The sequence below is a fragment of the Gigantopelta aegis genome, chromosome 15, assembly GCF_016097555.1.
Source record: "Gigantopelta aegis isolate Gae_Host chromosome 15, Gae_host_genome, whole genome shotgun sequence".
NCBI lineage: Eukaryota > Metazoa > Mollusca > Gastropoda > Neomphalida > Peltospiridae > Gigantopelta > Gigantopelta aegis.
In genome coordinates, this window is record NC_054713.1 from 35,419,191 (window position 1) to 35,442,108 (window position 22,918).

At 36.5% G+C, this 22,918-nt stretch overlaps 1 protein-coding gene across 1 annotated transcript in view; it reads right to left on the reverse strand.

Annotated features, from left to right (window-relative positions):
* Positions 1 to 301: 301 nt before the first annotated feature.
* Positions 302 to 22,918, reverse strand: part of LOC121390118 (condensin complex subunit 1-like) — a 45,997-nt gene continuing 23,380 nt past the window's right edge. Inside the window, exons 14-34 of the mRNA XM_041521852.1 lie at positions 22,398 to 22,521; positions 21,511 to 21,687; positions 20,811 to 20,881; positions 20,257 to 20,366; positions 19,253 to 19,506; positions 18,516 to 18,600; positions 16,286 to 16,422; positions 15,723 to 15,855; positions 14,733 to 14,817; positions 13,273 to 13,422; positions 12,060 to 12,271; positions 11,092 to 11,212; positions 10,025 to 10,148; positions 9,513 to 9,668; positions 8,029 to 8,206; positions 6,766 to 6,860; positions 5,770 to 5,850; positions 4,299 to 4,482; positions 2,673 to 2,817; positions 1,664 to 1,810; positions 302 to 1,009 (exon numbers count right to left, since the gene is read on the reverse strand). Coding sequence (XP_041377786.1) covers positions 873 to 1,009; positions 1,664 to 1,810; positions 2,673 to 2,817; positions 4,299 to 4,482; positions 5,770 to 5,850; positions 6,766 to 6,860; positions 8,029 to 8,206; positions 9,513 to 9,668; positions 10,025 to 10,148; positions 11,092 to 11,212; positions 12,060 to 12,271; positions 13,273 to 13,422; positions 14,733 to 14,817; positions 15,723 to 15,855; positions 16,286 to 16,422; positions 18,516 to 18,600; positions 19,253 to 19,506; positions 20,257 to 20,366; positions 20,811 to 20,881; positions 21,511 to 21,687; positions 22,398 to 22,521 — 2,906 coding nt within the window. The 3' untranslated portion in view covers positions 302 to 872. The remainder of the gene's footprint in view (positions 1,010 to 1,663; positions 1,811 to 2,672; positions 2,818 to 4,298; positions 4,483 to 5,769; positions 5,851 to 6,765; positions 6,861 to 8,028; positions 8,207 to 9,512; positions 9,669 to 10,024; positions 10,149 to 11,091; positions 11,213 to 12,059; positions 12,272 to 13,272; positions 13,423 to 14,732; positions 14,818 to 15,722; positions 15,856 to 16,285; positions 16,423 to 18,515; positions 18,601 to 19,252; positions 19,507 to 20,256; positions 20,367 to 20,810; positions 20,882 to 21,510; positions 21,688 to 22,397; positions 22,522 to 22,918) is intronic.

The window sequence follows — 22,918 nt, forward strand, 5'->3', positions numbered from 1 at the left end:
CCACTTATGTTGTGGGTTTGTGATTTTCACTAGTCCACCAAGCTAAATCTCCAGGCCAAAGTCCTGATCAAATTTGTAGTCAAACCTGTCCTAGCGGCCACCTGTAATCAACGGTTACCTGTTTAAATCATCCAGAGGCCACCTAAATTGGATCCCATATTGCTATAATACCTGTGTCTAGTGTCACAGTAAATGTTTACTGTTCTAAATATATATATATATATATATATATATATATATATATATATATATATACACACAGTGAAACCTCTCAAAACTGGACCCTCTGTAAACCAAAATTCCCTCAAAACCGGACGTTTTTTCCGGGCCCCCTTTTAAATATCTGTACAGAAGAGAACCTCTCTAAACCGGATACCTCTTAAAACTGGACATTTTACCTGGTCCCGAGGGTGTCCGGTTTAGAGGAGATTCACTGTATAAGAACTAATTATAAACAGTGATATAGTGATAAATCACTCTCCTCATAAGCTCCAGGTGAATGATTTGTGTTCCATACGAACAATCCTGAGTGAAACTTGCATATATTGACAAAAATGTTTTGAATAGCACAGTCACTGAATCGGTATAATGATATTCAAACACTGGAGCCGGGTTGGGTTAAAGCAGCTCAGAAGTGAAGGACTGACATACGTGGGATGTTATATCTAATAAGTTTCAAAGTTGAAAGCAAGAGCCTGTTTTAAGGGTTATTGTTGTAAAGATGATTGATGATGGAACATTCAAATGGATAATCTTGTCCGATGTGTGGAAAGATGAGCTAGTCCGTGGAATTACTGGACTCAGGAAAGTCCGTGGAATTACTGGACCGAGGAAAGTCTGTGGAATTACTGGACTGAGGAAAGTCCGTGGAATTACTGGACTGAGGAAAGTCCGTGCCTGCGGCCCAGTTGCACTTTTCCATCTCGAGTCTTCTTACCGGAGCGCGAGACTGGCGAGAGAGGTAAAAACAGTTCATCGTCGCTCTTCTCATTCTCGTTCATTTCTGTACCTGAAACACGAAACAGTTCAAGCAGAACATTTTTTTTTTTTTTTTAATTTCAGGAAAAAAATTCATATTTTGAACAAAGAGAAATCACCAAATGTTACTTAATTAATTTCTGGAAGATATAATATTTAAGATGTGCAACAAACAATTTTAGGCCCAAATTGGTTTTTGGGGGTTTACAGATTTAATTATTATAAATTGTTTTTTAAATTGCTCTTGCCAAAAAAAAAATTCAAAGCAACTATTAAGCCAAGGGAAGGACATAGCCCAGTGGTAAAGCGCTTGCTTCATGTGCAGTTAGTTTGGGATCGATCCCAGTCGGCTGGCCCATTTCTCATTCCATCCAGTGCACCATATCAAAGGCTGTGGTATGTGGTATCCTGTCTATGGGATGATGCACATAAATGATCCATTGCTACTAACAGAAAAATGTAGCAGGTTTCCTCTCTCAGACTATATGTCAAAATTACCAAATGATTGACATCCAATAGCTGATGGTTAATAAATCAATGTGCTCTAGTGGTGTCATTAAACAAAAACAAAACTTTTAAGCCAATTAAAGATTTTTTAGTTATTTTGCCTTCTCAGTGCATGCCCATAATTAGACAAACACTTTATTTCATTTTATTTTTTATAAAACCAATATTGATTTCTCACCTTCATCAACATCAAAGACTGGCACCTCCTCCTCTTCGTCAGAGCTGAACGATATCTTGGGTTTAGTTTTCTTCTTCCGTGTTCTCCGCCCTGGTCCCGGGCTCTCCTCATTACACGGAAGGTTTTCCTTGTTCGCTTTTCTACGCCCTGAAACAGAAGTTCTGCATAAACAACACAGCTACATGTATGACATTGTTAAATTTACTGACACTTGCCCATTGCATTTTATTTTATATTATTATTATTATTAAATGTCTTTATGTGTGTCAAAACATGATGCAGGATAATCCTCTTACTCATTTACTTACTAAACTACCTCCCACCAACCCATCAAATCTTTGAAATATTCCAGATACCTGATCTGACCAAGATAGACACACTTGACTTTTCAGTCGATGAAATTACATATTACATAACTGATTCATTGACTTTCATTACTATGTTTGTCTATGCTAAGAACTCTACCAATGCAAAAACGGTAAAACCTTAGCAGTTTTTTTTAATAGGTCAGAAGTTTCTTATGCTTTGAAGTCTTTTTCTGTGAATGTTTATGAATGTCAGTATTACAGCACATGGCACAAACATATTGTTAAGTGCAAACGGTTTCATGGCATTCTGCAATTCCACGTAACCCTTGCGTCAACTAAACTTAAGACTGGTGAAAAATAAAGACAAAGTGCATCACAATTTGATGTTAGGTTGAGTAAAATTAATCAATGAATGTTTAATGATACTCAGCAAACAAACAGACCCTTACACCCCCCCCCACCCCCACCCCCCATCACCACCTAAAACCGTCCATCAGCTATTGGATTGCAAATACAAGGATATGAAAAATTATCAATAAAGTGTAAATAGTTATCATAAATATGGTGTGCAGAGAGTATTTTACAGCAACCATTATTAAAATTTAGATAAAAAAATGTATTCTAAATGTTAAAAAATTAATGCTGGTTGGAGCACATTGAGTACTGAACACAAAACCAAATGACAAGTCTCTACGACTCACCTGGTGTTCTGGCTGGTGTTCTGGGAGCTTTATTCCGATGGGAAGCGGCGTCCGATGCCTTGCTGGCTTTTTGAGCAATTTCATCTTCCTCAGCCCCCTTAGTGTGACACTGAGTAAGACGTTCTTCAAGTTCATCTAGAAGTGTCTAAAAATACACAATATATAGAGAATCATAAATCATTTACCATGTATCATAGTGTGAAGATAAATATATAGATAATCATAAACAATTTACCATGTATCTTAGTCTGAACATAAATATATAGATAATCGTAAACAATTTACCATGTATCATAGTCTGAACATAAATATATAGAGAATCGTAAACAATTTACCATGTATCATAGTCTGAAGATAAATATACAGAGAATCGTAAACAATTTACCATGTACCATAGTGTGAAGATAAATATATAGAGAATCGTAAACAATTTACCATGTATCATAGTGTGAAGATAAATATAGAGAATCGTAAACAATTTACCATGTATCATAGTGTGAAGATAAATATACAGAGAATCGTAAACAATTTACCATGTATCATAGTGTGAAGATAAATATACAGAGAATCAAAAATGACTTATCAGCTATCTTAGACTAAGAATAAATTTTACAAGTGGAATGTAAACATAACAGGCAACAAATATTTAAACATATATTCCTCTGTTTTAAGTGTATAATTAAATTTCCATTACAATATAATGTCATCCCATTGGTCCAGACGAAGCAAAGGGAGTTTGTTCAATTCTCGAAGAATGAAAAAAAATTTACGTCATATCTGATGACATCATTTTATTTGGGCAAGTTGTGTTATTGAACGTTATTGTTTATTGACCAAAAATAATTCCAAATTAAGTATGAACTTTTAGTGATATTATTAACAAGTATAATTCAAATTTAATTATAAGTATTGTCTGTTATTTCTTTTACGTTCATCTGGGTATGAAAAAAATGAAAAACAATCTGCAAACTTATGTGAGAACGCCGATTTACACAGTTTGCAGATAAATTTTTTTGTTTACACCCAGATGAACGTAAAAGAAATAACAGACAACCCTTAATTGCTGGAGCAATAAACATGTTTATATTTAGTAAAAAGTTATAAAAAAAATAGCATTAGAATAATTTTGTGAGGACAACTTTACTAGTGCATATGCTGCCTACAGAATGAGTTATATGTTGAATAATTCTGAAATCGGAACATTATCTTCAATCAAGTTTTATGTGTATAAAAATCCAATGAGACATCATTAACCACTTGGTCTCAGTCAGTTCCAGTAATATTGTTGTCATTAAGATTTCTTGGTCATGTTAGTTCATAATCACCAGCTGGCAATGTTTATTCTTAATTACGAAAATCAGATAATTTATAATTATCTTTTTTAAAAATGTTACCCCAATACATTTAAAAATAAAATAAAGTTCTTTCCAAATTGTTGACATAATATAATTTTACTTTCAGACATTCCTCCTTTATTGGCCGCTCTGATGTATTATCATTCAAACTCACTTTGGGACAATAAAAACTCTGGTATGTTAGCAAATAGGAAAACACATCAATGGAGTCATCTCTGAATTAGCATAGGGATAAAAACATTCTAGCCCACTTTTTCATCTGAAAAGCTACCTTTGTTTCTGGCTTGGTGAAACTACAGGACTTCTTCACAATACTGGTGAAGCAGCTGTATACCCTGTTGTCGTGCAGTTTGTCCGAGAAACAGGCAAAGTTCTCCTGAAGTTTGCGTAAACTCTTCTCATTGTATGACAACATGGACAAACAATAGGACAGATCTCTCCACTGCCTCTCGATTCTAGAAACAAAATTAGAAAAATAAAGCATTACTATTACTACTAAAAATAAAAATAAAATAAAATACCATAACTACTAATAACAATAAAAATAAAATAATAAAAAGAGTTCTTACATGCATCCATTGGTTAGAATATCACGTTATTTATGATATAACATGGCAGTAACATACACATTATCAATTTAAAGACCCATCACAGGCTGCTCCTAAGTGATGACCCAATCACCACAGCAGTACCATCCACTGAAGTAAACACAATTAATATTGATTGTTCTGAGACATATAAGTTAACCTTAAACTAATTGCTCTGTGATGTGTATATTAACTGCAAACGCTATAAATAAGTTGAGTTGGAAAAGACATTTAAATTTGTTTTTGAGGATATGTGTCCATTAGATGCAAAATGTATACGCACATTTTTTTTACTCAGTTTACAGTATCCAGAATTCCTCATTTTAAGGAGCGATTACGTAAATTACAGCCTTTTATTTGTGTTTTGTCTTGAGTCTTCTACATTAGTGTTAAAAAGTTACATTGTTTGATAAACTAAGAGTCTAATGTTGAAAGTAATTTTTAGAACTGCTCTTCAATTTCTACAGGGTTCATACACATTGGAAACAAAAAAATTCCAGACCTTTTTTCTGACTTTTTTTCAAGACAAACTTTATTTTTTCAAGACTCACGTTGCTCAAAATGGACAATCTTTTTGTCATATGCATTGCACAAGTGCGTACTTCAAATCTTCGGCAGTTGTTAGTCTCGATTTCCCAAATGTACATTAGTGCTGAGATCGGAAAACATCGTTAGATGCCGCCAGTTTCACGCAATCAAAATTTTCTACATAAGTCCTAAAGACAAATTTCCATACTTTTTCCAAACCAACTCACAAAAAAGGTATTTTTAAAAAATACTTTTTCCAGTATTTTCTGAGTGAGCCGAATTTTTTCTTCTAAATTATCTATTACCATTCAAAACTTACAGAAACCCAGTTATTGTGCAACAAAATTATTTCTTCAAATTGAAATAATATTTGCCAACTGTTTTTAAAATTTGAATTCGGCGATTATGGCGAGTGGCAGAACTAGACCTGGCCTGGTGCTTATACTATAAACCTTTTAGCGTCTAGACTCGAGACTCTAATAGAGTCTGAGACACTAATGTCATGACAACGCCATTCAAATTGTATGTGTATGATGTCATTAGAGACTGAGTCAGGACTCAAAAAGGGTTATAATCACGGACACTGCTTTGCACTCAACAAAATGAATTTTGAGCACTGCTACGTACCTAGTTGCCCGGAATCTGTGACAAAGTTTCTCCACGAGGCTTTCACACTGCTTGTCTTTCTGGATGAAGGAAAACAGGAAGCTGGAAAAAAAACCCACTCTGTGTGTCACGACTCATTATTTTAAAGCAATCTTCAACATGCACAAAATCTAGACGAGCTGAAGACAGGCCTCCCAAGCCACTTGTACATATCAAAATATAGGAATTTGCATACCAAAATATAGGAGTGTTATAGGAAAATTTGGACCGATTATCATGATTATATGCATTTTACACGGATTTCTAAAGACATTTACATTACTAATGGTATGTTCTTACCTTGTGTATGTACACAAGATACCATCTACTACCGTAACAAATATATAACAAGACTTGCCAGCAGTGGATACTTTGAAAGTTGGGGCATCTTGTATCAGTAATACATCTTCCTCACCTCATCAGGTGAGCAGGATCTTGATTGGCACTTGATACAGATCTCCCACATTCAAAGCGTCTTCTGAATTTCTAACAGGCTGGCTGCCTTTCACTACGTATATATACTTAGTAACATATTTTATTCATCGGAATTTTGGCAAAGCAATTGAGTCAAATACAGGAAATAAATCTCAATATATGAGTTTTATAGGATCCTATAAAAAAAAAAGGAAATATAGGTCTGGGAGACCTGTGACTCTTGAAATTTTGCTAGGCGAGCAATCACATGCAGTTTCAAATAAAATTGATTAAAAATGTTATTGCAAGGTGATAAATCACTTGTCTTACCTGGTGAACACTGTTCGAGGCATTGACACTGATTATTAGACAACGTAAAATATTTTTAGCTATATCAGCAACACTAAATATAATCCAAAAACACTCCGAAATGTCGTCTGGACATCGGTCAACTATTTACACATTTCAAAATCATGTGATTGAAAAAAGAAAAATGTTAAATTTTGCCAGACGAACAGTGTAATCTGCATACTATCATTATGTCAGAACAAACAATCTACTTACCCCATTATTGTTTGAAAACTCTCTTCATCGACACCAACATCCGGGTCAGACAGTCGGCTGATGATGTCGGGCATCACGTTGTACAATGCATTTCCCTGTGGAAAAATATGACAATATCACAACCACAATGCATCAGTCATTAATGTAGGATATGATTAAAAAAAGAAATGTTTAGTTGACCACACTCCAGTACACAAATAGCAAGTATAATAAAAGGAAACTTAAAAAAAACCCAATTTTTTATTTTTTTAAAATGATACTTCAGCCCATTTTAAAAGTATGGATATTTGATATTTAACTTTAACATATGGTTATTTTGACACTTGGTCGAGAGAAAATTCACTGCCACCATATATGTTCTTACATGTCTACTTTCCCAGACAGGACAGTGCAAACCGCAGCCTTTGATGTGCCAGCCATGAGGCACTAAACGGCACAGGAAAAAAACATCAACTCTAAATCGCAAGACATCTCAGTTCAGCATTCATAAAAAAGCTACATCTGACCCTCTCAAGTAAACTGTAGGCGGTCTAAAAAATCAAGACAAGAAGAAGAAAACTTCTCTCTTATATTTTCCTAGCCAGGACAGCACACCAGTACACAGATTTTTGATATATCAGTCCTTATGGATAGTGGTTAGAACAGGAAAATACCCAATGGATCTGCCAAGCTGCTTCAATCCATCTACCCAAGCACCTCAGGCGAGTGCTCTATCTACTAAGCTAAATCCTACCCAAATATTTTTAGTAAACTAGACATCATCAGTAAACAGTGGCAGCTGTGACTATTACATGTTACCCATTTGAAAATTAAAGCTTAAATGATATTAAAAACACTGAAACCCCAATACCATACCTTATTATCCACATGGTTCAACACAACCGAGTTAATAATAATCAAACAAAGCACACGTGTAATAATAAGTGTAATGATGTAATTTTTCCCGTCCTAGCTCAGACTTTGCATGTGAAATATGACGTCATTTCGTCATCTCCTTCTAGTTGTGGTTGAAACATTTTGAGACTGTCCTTGTTATTCATAAACAAAACAACAATAATAATATGGATAATAAAGAAATTATTACACTTGCGTGTGTGTTGTACTGATTTTACAAAACTCGTGTCAGGATTTATGCATTACACTCACTCTTGCTCGGCCAATACAAAAAACCCGACACTTATTTTGTAAAATCAATACAACACAAGCTCGTATAATAATCTCTATTTAATAAAGGTCTGTAATGAGTGTTACACAGTTACCTACCTTTTTGGAGAGTTCGAGGAAGAAGAGTTTGGCAAGATTTGAGATCTGGTCATCATGGTCGACAACGCAGGAAGCCAGCTCACTAATCTGACCTTTGACCTTTACCATGTCGTTAAGAATGAGGCGGGTTAGCACTTGAAGGGTATTCTTTCGCACCAGTGGTGAATCGTCACGAAGGCTACAGTGATATAGAAATTATTTCATCATTAAAAATGATTTAAAGAAAACTGAATTTTTTTTTTTTTCAGGCTTACTTAACCTGGATAATGGAGGCTAGATATCTCGCCTGATGTTAAGCAAGTCGACACACTCCATATTCATAATAATTTCGAGTTGAAAAAGTAGATTTTCTGTGAGTATTTTCACTTGACATCAATGGCAGAACATCGTGGTCATTTGAGGAATCAATAGCTGATTGTGGTAGCTAATTTGATAATAAATTTGATCGTTTTATCAATAATGAAATGTTGGGAAATGAATCGTAGTTAGTTTCAAAAAAGAAAATTTGGTCAGTAACACAGTGAATGTCATAAAAATTAGAAAACCCTACGAAAACAGCACTTACTTTTTCACATATCAACATCATTTTACGTATTTATAAAACGTTTGAGTGAAAATATGTGAATAAAAATTATAAATTTGTACCCACTGAATGTGGGATCTGCCCCGGATTGGGCCCCTGGCCTCTCAGAAGCCAAACCCTGGAGCGGACATGCTCAAAACCTGTGATATATGAGCATGTTAAAACATTATGCACACACTGAACGTGGTTTTTGTAAAACATTAATCCAGTGGGCAGAAGGTTAACCCGACCATTTACTAGGTGTATTCCCCGTCCCCTATGTATGCATGGCCTGGACATAATGGCCAATCAAATGGCAATAACATTCCAATGTGTCTAGAGTAAAGTTGTGGGGTTGGGGTGGGATGCAAACTCTTTTTCTTTTCTTTTTTTATCGCACTGCCCCCTTTCATTTTTCTCCTTTGAATTCCATCTCATTTCTTCCCGAACTGGCAAATGCTATCTTTCAACTTCTTTCGCTATCCATCTCCACATCCCAGTCCTTGTCTATCCAACTGTGACAGGTGTCTGTCTCTTGTGACTATCTGTTCCACACACCTGCCATTCCCCATCAGCTTTTAGCTGTGGGCTTAGTCTGACCACTTCGGGGAGTGTTCAGTAGTTTCTTCTAGCATTGTTAAGAGGTACTTGTAACCACCTACTATGCACCCCTACTACCGGCGGTCGTTAGTTAGTGCCGTGGGTCACACCAGTTTTATTAGCGGCAGAGGACGAGGATGTCAGGTGGGTGCAGGGAAATGGGATGCAAACTCTTGGTGAGAAACTGGATTAAAGTATGAAAAGAAATATGTTTTTGAGATCTCTATCTTACCTTTATTAATCAAAAGACAAACACAACTTCACTCTTTATTAATGTATTTCTTTCTCCTCTATGCGTATATAGGTAATAATATACATTTACCGTCCGTAAAGATGTGGAGTCCAGGGCTCGATGAGATTAGGGAATCTAAACGTGAGATCGCCAAGGGCAATAATCGCATTTGACCTAATCACTAGGTTCGGAGATTTCTCCAGCAGTGTGAACAGCAGGGGCAGGTGACTCTCGCAAAACTCCGAACTGAAAACAATTTGTTAATGAGATATTTATTAAATGAAGCATAGGTTTTTAAAAATTAAGTTAACAGTAATACTGTGAAACAGAAAGGTATGATGAATTTTCTTTCTTTTTATAACTTCAGTCTTGGATATTTTATGTGGGTTTTGGGTTTTTTTTTTAAAGAAATAATTTGTTAATGGCACCTTGTTTATTTTGCAGCCTATAAAGAAAAAATTAAATGTTTTATGTAACGATACATTCAGCATATTTTTTATTTACAATTATATGTGTGCCACTTCATGGGCTACTAACTTCTTCCGACTGAGCAAAATCCTTCCCCCTCTATGTCAACAAGACAGGTCGATATGAATACATACCTGACCAACATGAATTTAGACAGTGCTAGTGTTGCAGCAGTTCGTAGTCTGGGGTCGGGGTACTTCTGTTGGTTACTACACACAGACACAAGAACAGGTGTCAGAACGGATAAAAGGTTGTCACCTGCAGAAACAAACAAAAACTTCACTACTGTAGCTAACAATCTACATAGGTATGTAATAATAATAAAAGGAAGGGAATATTTGCTTAACGACACCTCAGCACATTTTTAAACCACAGCTACTTGGTGTCTAACATATGGTTATTAACACTTGGTTTTAATAGCGAGAGAGGAAACCCACTGCCTCAACATAGACCACTCCTACCAAAGAGCTGCAAGGGACTTTTATAAGATACTTCTATTAGGACAGCACATAACACAGCTTTTGAAAAACCCGTCATGGGGCACTGGATGGGGGGGGGGGGGGGGGGGGGGGGGGAGAGAGAGAGAGAGAGAGAGAGAAAATAATCAACTAATGGGTTCACCAAAGGCAATCAATGCTGAAACCCATTAAAACCCAGGTGAGTACTCCACCACTAAGCAACATTAACAAAAATATACTTAGAGATATGAACTCAGTTAATATCAAGCTGGTTAGTAATAATCAAAAGAACTTCTGTCGTTATTTTAACAGAGCCACTTGATATGTGAAACACCTGATGGTTTACAGAGTGTGATACACCGACTTAAAAATAAAACCTGAAAATTATCTTCAACTAGAATTCTGCCAAATTAAATGTCTTATCTATCATAAACATTTAAAGTGTACTGTGATGAACATCACTAGGTGCAACTTTAAACCAAGTTTCACTGACCTAGGAGTTATAGTCCGTTAAACTTTAACTCAAAAGTTGATGCCATCCCCGGTGTAAGATACCTATATCTCGGCTTTTTACTTCGTAAAGGCAAGAAAAAAAATAATCCTAGTTATATAAGGATCATTTCCAGCATTTTAGATCAAATTTAGTAAATTTTGTGAAAATTATATTCTGACCAAAAAAAAAAAAGAGAAAAAGAGAGGAGATATCATAAAATCAATTACATCCACTATTTTAGTAGACATACCTGTAACGATCTCCTGTTCACAGACTTTTCGGATGAACTCTGCCTCCGCGTCTTCAGCAGCCGCCCCGGCCAGACCAAGTTCTTCCTCTATCACCTCTGTACTGTCACTCACCGCAGACTCCTGAAACACAGTTACAACATCATGTGTAAATCATCAACTTATTTACATATCATTACCTCTGTACTCTCACTCACACTATTATCCTAAAACACAGTTATGTTTTAATATAACATGGTCATAACATCAGATGTCAATCATCAACTTGTATATATATCATTACCTCTGTACACTCACTCGCACTAATGTCCTAAAACAAAGTAATAACATCATGTGTAAATCATTAATTTATTTACGTATCATTACCTCTGTACTCTCACTCATATCCTAAAACACAGTTATGTAGTCAAAAAACCCACAGTCATAACATCAGATGTCAATCATCAACATATTTACATGCAGAGTATTTCCTTGAAAATGATTCAAAGGAAATTTTATTAGCCAAATGCTAAATGATGCAGCCACATTGTATAATATTTAGCAATTGGCTAAGTTCGCAATGCTTATTTAGTTATCAGTGACTCTGTACTCACATCATACATTCATTTACTTATTACCAATCACTGTTATGTCCTAAAACATCGCAGGTACATCAACTTGTTTACATATCATTTTAAATTGCTGTGAGATCAGGCAGAAAACGTAAGTTAAAAATCATGGTGGCCAACAGGGCCAGTTAAAATAAATTGTTATCGGCCCTCGTCATATTTGAGGGTGGGACGTAGCCCAGTGGTAAAGCGCTCGCTTGATGGGCAGTCGGTTTGGAATTGATCCCCGTCGGTGTATAGGTCCACCGAGGGGTTTCGATCCTTTCGACTCAAGCACCTCAGGCTAGCGTTTTTACCGACTGAGCTAGATCCTGCCATATGACTAAAAAAAAGCTGCATCAGTATTAACCTTTGTGGTTGACATAGTGACATCGCTTCTTCGTTTTGATGTGTTTAGTTTTGTGCTTGCTCTTCTTTTCATCCTGCATAGCCCTGCGTCTCTTGAGCTCTCCAAATATGTCCACGTCCAGATGAATGAGTTGTCGCACAGCCACGTGACCCGCCATAGACAACAGGCGAGTGAGAATACATGTCGACGTGGTAGAAACAGATGCGTTACCATCACCCTGGCCTTCTGAAAAATAAGTACAGAAAGTAAATAAGGCAACGTTGGTACCAGGAATTTATAGCAGAATAGGAAAAAAATGTATTTTATTATTTACGCAAAGCCCCATCCAAGTCCACCAACAGTGATCCTGTGACCTACAACACCTTTAAATATGTTGCTACTACCAGCCTTGGTGGCGCAATGGTTAAGCCATTGGAATACAGGCTGGTAGGTACAGGGCTCGCAGCCTGACACCAGCTCCAACCCAGAGCGAGTTCTTAAGGGCCACTACACCGTCTTCTCTCTCACTAACCCACTGTCCTGGACAGACAGCCCAGATAGCTGAGGTGTGTGTTCAGGACAGCCTACTTGAACCTTAATTGGATATAAGCACGAAAATAAGTTCAAATAATAAATATGTTGCTACTATGGAGTTATATATCCACCTTTCTAAAACAAAAAATACAGAAAATAGAAAAGAAAAGAAGTCAGTAACTAAGAAAGCCGGTGCCAGGCTGTTACATCGAATACGACAAAAAGGAAGAGACCACTTTTTACCACTCTAAAAGCAAACACGCAGGGCTAGCTCCGAGTATGCAGAAAATGTCACCAACACATTTATGAAATCTCAAATTTGCAGAAATCCACCATTATGTGTGTATTTTTCAGAAAACTATCAATCGTTATGTAAAATTCTTTCGCCAAATTAAAATGAAATTCAACACCACTAGAGCACAATGATGCATTAATCATCAACTATTGAATGTCAAACATTTGGTAATTTTGACATATAGTCGTAGAGGAAAACCTGCTACATTCTTACATTAGTAGCAAGATAGCACATACCATGGCCTTTGATATACCAGTTATTGTGCACTGGCTGGAGTGAGAAACAGGCCTATGAGGCCCACTAATGAGATCGGTCCCAGACCGACCATGCATAAAACGAGCGCTTTACCACTGGGCTACGTCCTGCCAGATCGAAATATCCTTCCCCATTACTATAATGAAATAAGCTATTTGCGAACCTTCTTCTGTGAACGACTTGCACATGACATCGGCCAGTTTCTTGATTATCGTGCCGCACACCGCATCAGGGTTCTCCGACAGTCGGTAGATCACATTCACGGCCTGTTCACTCAGAGGAATCCAGTAATTGTTCTCAATGTTTGCCACACCTGCAAAAAAACCACACAAAAAAACCTTCCAATGATAATGTACATCCAAACTTCATAGCAATCTTGTTTTTAGAAGGAAATACATTTCTGTATAAGACTCCCGCGTTGTGTTTAATCAGGTGTCGGAGAATTGACAAAGTTCTATCTGCTATTTTTGGCTATTGGATGTTAATTCTGGCAAACAGTCTTCAAAGAAAACCTACTACATTTTTTTCCATTAGCAAAAATGACCTTTTATATGCATTTCCCCATACAGGACAGCACATACCGAATCCTCTGATATACCAGCCATGGGGCACTCGTTGGGATTATGAAACAAACAGTGAGTCTGCCGAGGAGTTTTGATCCTATTACTCAATCGCTATGAGTACTCAACAAAATCACACTTCTGCTAGAATAAACATTAAGGAAGGAAGGAAATGTTTTATTTAACGACGCGCTCAACACATTTTATTGACAGTTATATGGCGTCGGACCACGATCGTACATACCACAGCCTTTGTTACACCAGTTGTGGAGCACTGGCTGGAAACGAGAAATAGCCCAATGGGTCCACCGACAAGAATCGATCCTAGATCGATTGCACATCAGGCGAGCGCTGTACCACTGAGCTATGTCCCGCCTGAATAAGCTTTAAGAACATAAATTAGCCAATAGGAATCAGTGAGAACATCTTTGGACAGCAGAAAGTCTGGTTAAACAGTAGGTCACGAAGGGTGCTCATTATCTTTCAAAATAGGAGGCTATACGTATTTACAGAAAAGAGAGGTTTATAACTGTATGAAAAATAGCCAGCGGTAGATCCAGCAATAGCAGTGAAATACCTCTGCCTGATCTAATGAACACACTGTCAGGTTAAATATTAAGACATTTTTATTTATTTATTTATATCACTACCCCGTTTCCTTGCTCTCCTTTGAATTCCATCACATTTCTTCCCTATCTGGCAGATTCTTCTATCTTTCAACTTCTTTTGCTGTCCACCTCCACATCCCAGTTTTTGTCTTTCCATCCACAACAGGTGCTTGTTTCCTGTGGCTATCCGCTTTAAATGTGGGCTTAGTTTGACCCCTTTCGGAGAGTGTTCAGTAGTTAATTCTGGCATTGTTAAAAGGCTCTTGTAACCACCTACTATACTCCCCATACTACCGGTGGTCGTTAGTGCCTTGGGTCATACCAGCTTTATCAGCGGTAGAAGACGAGGATGCCAGGTGGGTGCAGAAACAATTAATAGAGACTACACCCATGGAGAAAGTTAAGACAGGTAGGTAAAAGTAGAAACAATGCACTAAGTTAAGAATTTCACTTACCGGTAACGAGGAGGTGAGACAATCTGGAGAATGCCTCGTGACTTTCAGGAAGTTTGAACGGTTTCGGGCTAACTTCTCCTCTAACCTGAAACACACAACAATGCCAAAATTACAGCTGCCATGATCACGAAAAAGAATCAAAGTGGACAGGGGTGCATCCCTTTTGTCATAAAAAAGATCTTTTACATTTGAAATGTTTATCCAAAACAATGTCTTGAAATTCATTTCAATGAGTGGGAAGAACTATGTTTTTTAAATTTTAATTTGGAAGCAACTATAAAACTGAGTAGTTCTAGAAATTAGTCTCAAAATTCCTTTTTCAACAGCACGGCAGAACACAAACATGAATAAAAGTTTAAGATTTACATGTATATTACTGTTCCTGAAAATGAAGAATCCTGGATGTATCTAACATCCAAAAATAAAATAGAAAGAAAAAGCTGCTTGTGAAACGAATTACCAGAAAGCATATTGTGCATTTTTAGCAGCATTTGTGCCTGCCCGTGTCAATTTCGAGCTTTAAAAAAATAACCATGTGGAAGACTGTTTAAGGATTTTCTGTTACTTCTTTTAGGTTCATCAGGGTATGAAAAAAAAAAAATTTTTTGGAGAAGGCCTAGTAAGTTGTGTAACTCATGCCTAATCCATTTGTTCTTTAAAAAGCAATAAAATATGTTTCAATCAATAAAAAAAAGAAGAAAAAAAGAGCATGCACAAACTGTGTGAACTGGCGATCACATAATTTTTCCGGCCTCTGAGAATTGAAACTCTGCGTGACCCAATTTATCGGTTACACAGAAATATCCAAGTAAATGGTGCTCCAAATTTTGCGAGAATAAAAAATAGTTGATGCAAAATTAGATTTGCGTGAACAACATGCGAACAAAACGACATTATCACAATTTTCAGAGACTTGAGTTTAAAGTTGCGTCATCAACACGTGAATAAAACAATGGTTCACGTGAAAAGTTATACTATGTATGTACTCACCTTGATCACCGCCCCCAGCTTGTTGAGGGCGAGACACGCCTCCTGTGCCAGTAGGTAGTCAGTCTCTGCACGAGGACCCAGACCCTCGCTCACCAGAACATCTATGTTGCTGCACACTAGGTCTGATTCCGCACTAGAGGTCAAAGACAAGAGAAAATAACATTATTTAAGAAAAACTGTCTCTCTCTTCTAATTAATTTTTTTTTTACCAAATCATCATTTTATTGCATTTGGATAGGTGTAAAGTAAAATGTTTTTTTTGTGTTTTTTTGTACCCTTTTATTTTTAAAGGTTGCAATAAACATTGTATTGTATTGTATTTATTTATTGGCATGTGGAAAAATCCCAATCAGAGATTTGGTTCATCGAGGGGTTCAATCCTAGAACCCAAGCACCTCAGGAGAGTGCTCTATCGACTGAGCTAGATCCCACCCCTCTTCCATATACTAATATATATATATATATATATATCAGAGATTGCAAAAAATATTAAAAGCTCTCTCCTCTCCACTACTCTGTAAAGTAAAGGAGTCTGTTGACAAGTCAAAGTTCAAAACGTATACCCGGCAACCATAGCGATGAGAGACAGAGCTCCTCGGCTTTCCTCCGGCGGTGTGTTTGAGATCTTCAGTGTAAACATCTCCCACAACATCTGAATGACACTTGACCCGATGTCGCCACTCTTCACCAGCTCAACTATCTGATAACAAACAAGTTCACCAGCTCAACTATCTGATAACAAACAAGTTCACCAGCTCAACAATCTAATAACATACAAGTTCACCAGCTCAACAATCTGATAACATACAAGTTCACAAGCTCAACAATCTGATAACAAACAAGGTTACCAGCTCAACAATCTGATAACATACAAGTTCACCAGCTCAACAATCTGATAACATACAAGTTCACCAGCTCAACAATCTGATAACATACAAGTCCACCAGCTCAACAATCTGATAACAAACAAGTTCACCAGCTCAACAATCTGATAACATACAAGTTCACCAGCTCAACAATCTGATAACATACAAGTTCACCAGCTCAACAATCTGGTAACACACAAGTTTACAAGCTCAACAATCTGATAACATACAAGTTCACCAACTAAACAATCTGATAACATACAAGTTCACCAGCTCAACAATCTGATAACATACAAGTTCACCAGCTCAACAATCTGGTAACACACAAATTTACAAGCTCAACAATCTGATAACATACAAGTTCACCAACTAAACAATCTGATAACACACAAATTCACCAGCTCAACAATCTGGTAACACACAAGTTTAAAAGCTCAACAATCTGATAACATACAAGTTCACCAACTAAACAATCTGATAACATACAAGTTCACCAGCTCAACAATCTGGTAACACACAAGTTTACAAGCTCAACAATCTGATAACATACAAGTTCACCAACTAAACAATCTGATAACACACAAATTCACCAGCTCAACAATCTGATAACATACAAGTTCACCAACTAAACAATCTGATAACACACAAATTCACCAGCTCAACAATCTGATAACATACAAGTTCACCAACTAAACAATCTGATAACACACAAATTCACCAGCTCAACAATCTGGTAACATACATGTTTAAAAGCTCAACAATCTGATAACATACAAGTTCACCAACTAAACAATCTGATAACACAAATTCACCAGCTCAACAATCTGGTAACACACAAGTTTACAAGCTCAACAATCTGATAACATACAAGTTCACCAACTAAACAATCTGATAACACACAAATTCACCAGCTCAACAATCTGATAACATACAAGTTCACCAACTCAACAATCTGGTAACACACATGTTTAAAAGCTCAACAATCTGATAACATACAAGTTCACCAGCCTAGCAATCTGACAACATACACTGTACAGGTTAATAAACTCAACCACCTGGCAAGCTTAACAAATCTGACAAAACTTTGTTGAGATACAATTTCACAAGCTCTATTAGGGAACATGTTCACAATTTTACAACATACACGTTCACAAGCTTAACAACCTGACATCATTCAAAGTCACAAGTTAAACAATGTGATAACAATTAAACATACAGTGCTTATGGTTTGAAAATCAAAGGTGTGCAAGAAACTTCTCTCTTGAAATTATGTAGAACAATTGCTCCCAGTGTAACAAGTCACAGTAATATTTAGTAAATATATTAACGATATCGGCGTGTGACGAGGCGAGCAGTTTTTATCCCAGGTGGAAAGTTTTGCGCAAGCACACGCGAGAGAGAGCAATTGCTCGCATCAAACCTTAAGGAGTGTAACATATACACACAGGTTCATAAGATCAACCTGATATCATAATAATCCACAAGCTCAACAACAGGTTGACAGAAATTTGCAAACTCAACATGCTACAATTTCACAAACTGATCCCGAATCTAAAAGAAAGTCAACCTTAGATCACCCTCAAAAGATATTTTTAGTTAAAACACGATCAAATGAATCAAATTCACTTATCTTTTCGGCCACAATTTCTTTTCTTTTGCAACATACTTAAAAAAATAAACTGCTGATAATTTCATTGTTTAGTTTTTGTTTGTTTTTTTATTAGCATTTTTTCTGCCATTTTCACAATAAAGTATTATAGTGCCACACATACATTTATATAATTTCATTGTTAATAAATTAGTGAATAGGTACCATAAAGGTTTTAGCAATAGTTTAGATACGTTATTTCATGCAGTAATACAAATTATAAGCAGAATACATCAGGTAATACTTTCATCCATCCCGTATTGAAGAAGACTATTTTACCAGCTGTTCGAGTGACATCAGTTCACCCAGAGTAACTCCTCGTGTCAGCGCAGACAGATTCTTCACTATGGCAAGAGCTTTTGATCTGAAACAAGATTCAACATCAATTTGCCAATCAGTGAGTACGAGTCATGTTTTAAATCCACTAGGTTTAATTGTCCTAGAATTTAAATATATATAGCTTCTATATAAATATATATATATATATATATATATATATATATATATATATATATATATATATATATATATATACACATATATATAGCTGTGGTCTAACAGATGTGATGTGATATATATATATATATTATATATCACATCACATCTGTTAGACCACAACTTTTTAGAAGTGCAACTGAGATCCAGTAGAATGGCTCAAAGATAGAGATATGAGAATCAGAATTTTAATAATGGAATATGGCGGTAGCTAGTATACTACTGCAATAACCAAAGTATTACCTCTGAGATTTTCATCTTGGATAATGAAATACAGTGTCTTGTATATAACTATAGAAATTATCGATAGCACTGTAATAACTAAAATATTTTTACCTCTGGTTTTCATAGTGTATAATAAAATGCAGGGGTACTTAAAGGGGGTAACTATGGAAATTACGGATAGCACTGTAAAAACTAGCATACTTTTACCTCTGATTTCCACCCTGGGGATTAAGATAAAGCTTCTTGTAGGTGGTAACCATGGTAATTATGAATACTACTATAATAACTGGCATAACCTCTGATTTCCACCCTGGGGATTGAGATAGAGCTTCTTGTAGGCGTTCACTACGGCTTCCTTCACTGTCACCTCCCGGGACCAGATCAGTGCCAGAATTCTGCGGATTCCGATTATGGTTGCTGACACGCCAAACTCAAACCCCGTTACGAAAAACTCAATGGCCTCAAACACATCGGAGGTGTTTTTGGACGACAGGAGCTGGCACACAATGGGTACCGACTCTTGTACTTGTCTGGCAAATGTCAGCGAGTCCTGTTAAAGAAGATCAAAATCGTACATTTTAAATATCTTCAGATTACAATCATGTAGGTGCTCTTCACAATTATTTATATTTTAAAAAGCACACAAACTAAGCATTGAAGTATGGTGACAGGGGAAAAGGTCAATATCAGAATGTATTTTTTAAGCATACTCATTGATCAAAATATCTTATGGAAAATACATTTTTAAAGTATGCATTTAGGAGGGGTGAGGAACAGCTAAGCTGTAATATAGGCACTTGCCTGTTGGCCAATCCAAAATTTCATCTGCAAATAAATTTGTTTAAACTAAGCTAAAGTGTAAATAATATATAATGGTTTATTATTCTAGGCATATAGTCCAAAATAAAAGAGAGCTGTACACATCATATACCCTCACACTTGATGTAAATATTTCACAGGACATTTTTACGGTTTGACAATGTAAATAATTTCAATTATTACAGCTTTTTTTTTTTTAACGATTAACTTGCACCTAACTTCTAACTTCATGCTTAAATTATCAAGTTGATAAATCCAACATGTTTTTAGTAGCTCAAACTAAAAAGGTACCTATCTCTGGAACTATATAATAATAAAAACACCCCTTCCTTCAAATGGTGATTTTTAGACACATTAAACATTAAACCCAAACACAGCTATTCAATATAAGCAACTGATTTGTACTAAGTCATTAAAATCTGGATAAGTGATTCCCAGCTATTTAACTGTTTCCACCAACGCAAACACAGCGATATCTGACCTGGAGATACTGGACTAGGATCTGTTGTTTAGACACCTCGTTGACGACATCTCCCTGTGACTCGGTCTCCTCGGATACAGACTTTGTTAACACAGAGATTTTCCGATTGCCTACAAAATACACAGCAATCATGATTATCTCACTTCAACTGATACCTGCCAAATCTGAAATCGGAATGAATCTGAGGATTGTTCCAAAATTCATATGGGGTTGGGTGTGAGAGATTGTTTTTTTTTTTTTATATATAATTTTTATACCATACACAGAATAAATATTTATTTCAACCAAGTATGAATAGAGAAATAATTTGAAGCAGACCTATCCGGCATAAAATGTAAAAAACTTTTCTCTGTTCATGAACGTAACATGACCTGTAACCTATGGCTATTCCTATAGTTCTGTGGTCCAGTCCGAACATCCCAACAGACCAGACCATGTGATGGCTATTTTCTTCTTTCTCTTTCACTGCTAAGGTCCACGGCCCCATTTTACAAAATGATCTTAGGCCTAAAATCACTTTATGTGTTCCATAACTATTTTATGAATAAACTCACCAATAAAAATTTCCTTCAGACATAAAATGATTTCTCCCACTTGACCTGAGGATGGGATGTCATCTTTGCTTCTAGAAATAGATAATAAATACAAAATAACTTAAAATACACCAAATGGGCACACCAAGTCATTATAGGTTCAACCTGGTCTCATACTTTGAAAGAAAGAAATGTTTTATTTAATGCTGCACTCAACACATTTTATTTTCGGTTATATGGTGTCAGACATATGGTTAAGGATCACACAGATATTGAGAGAGGAAACCTGCTGTCGCCACTTCATGGGCTACTCTTTTTGATTAGCAGTAAGGGATCTTTTATATGCACCATCCCACAGACAGGGAAGTACATACCACAGCCTTTGATGTGCCAGTCATGGTTCACTGGCTGGAACGAGAAATAGCCCAATGGACCCACTAATGGGGATCGATCCCAGACTGACAGCCCATCGAGCAAGCGCTTTACCACTGGGCTACGTCCCGCCCAGACTCCAATAAAAAAAGTGCCCTGAAAATACACCAAAAATGTTGTTTACCATGCCGTGCCAAATTTTTAGGATTTTTTTTTTTTATAGGAAAAACACTAGACAGGTGCCGATGCACTGTAGAAGGTTTTTAAAAGTCTATGCATTTTTAACGAAAATAAAAATAAGTTCTAAAATCCTTTATCCTCTAAATGATGCAATATCTGAGCCAAGTACCCATTGTTGTCGACCTCCATGCTCGTGTCTGAGGACTGCGACAGTTTGTCTTGTTCACTGTCGGCTGTTTTCTGAGAAGAGCAACTTTCCGGCCAAGCTTCCTGTGCTGCCTTGAAATACTGAATCGCCTCAACATGTTTTCCTTCATTCAGGAAGTCATAGATTTTCGTTGTTACACTGAAACAAACATTTTCATTCATGAACATAATAGCGTTGACAGTTACAGTCAAGCATTCATGAAATTAATTAATTAATGTTGTACTTGTGGTTGTACTGAAACATACATTTTCATTCATGAAAAATAATGACTTTGGAAGTTACAATGAAGCATTCATGAAATTAATTCATGTTGTAGTTACACTAAAAGAAACATTTTCGCTCATGAAATTAATTAATTTGGCAGTTTTGTAGCTACACTAGACGATGACAATTCATTTATGCAAGGATTATCATTAGTCGTGAACATTTAAAAAATGTGTTTACAAATATTTTATTGATATAATTCCCCCCCCCCCAGAATTACATATTGCGCTTACCATAAACTTTTTTTTGGCACTATGCTTGCAAAACTTTGCCATCACTTTGGAAAAAAAAAATAAAAATAATATTCTTTAAAGTTTGGTGCACACCTACTGATAAAAGCCAACTTGACTGTTGCATTGACAGTAGTCTGAAAATGTGCATCTGCACACACCAGCACACGTGTCTGTCTAGTCGAGGCAAAACTGGAGATTAGACTCGACTGTCACATATGGCCCAGCACACACCTACTGATTAACTCCGAGGTAACGTTGATCAGTAAGTGGGTGCAAAGCATAAAATGTCCACGTACTATAAAGCACTGTTTAACTGATGATTCTATTGCTTTCTTTCTGTCTAATGATCACCTGTCTAGAGTCTCCTCCTCCTCCATGTGAACAGAAGTGTTAGCAAGATTGCTGGGGTCGGCGATGCACGTCAACAGGTTTTTCTCTATCGCCTGCCACTCCTCCAGGAACTTGGTCATCTGGTCTGTCGGGGAGAACAGAGATCAAAACATTATTAGGCATGGAATTAGGGGATTGTTTTTTAAAAAAGATTTTGCCAGAATCATTAAAATGAAGTAGTGTTGATAATCTTACGCTACCGACTCAATATCATACAATCTTGCTAAATTCACAACCTCATTATTAGGACTGAATGTCAGTAATGTGAAATCGAATGTCAGTAATAAGGTTAAAGGAAGGAAATGTTTTATTTAACGATGCACTCAACACATTTTATTTATAGTTATATCGCGTCGGACATATGGTTAAGGACTACACAGATATTGAGAGAGGAAACCCGCTGTTGGCACTTCATGGGCTACTCTTTTCAATTAGCAGCATGGAATCTTTTATATGCACCATCCCACAGACAGGATAGCACA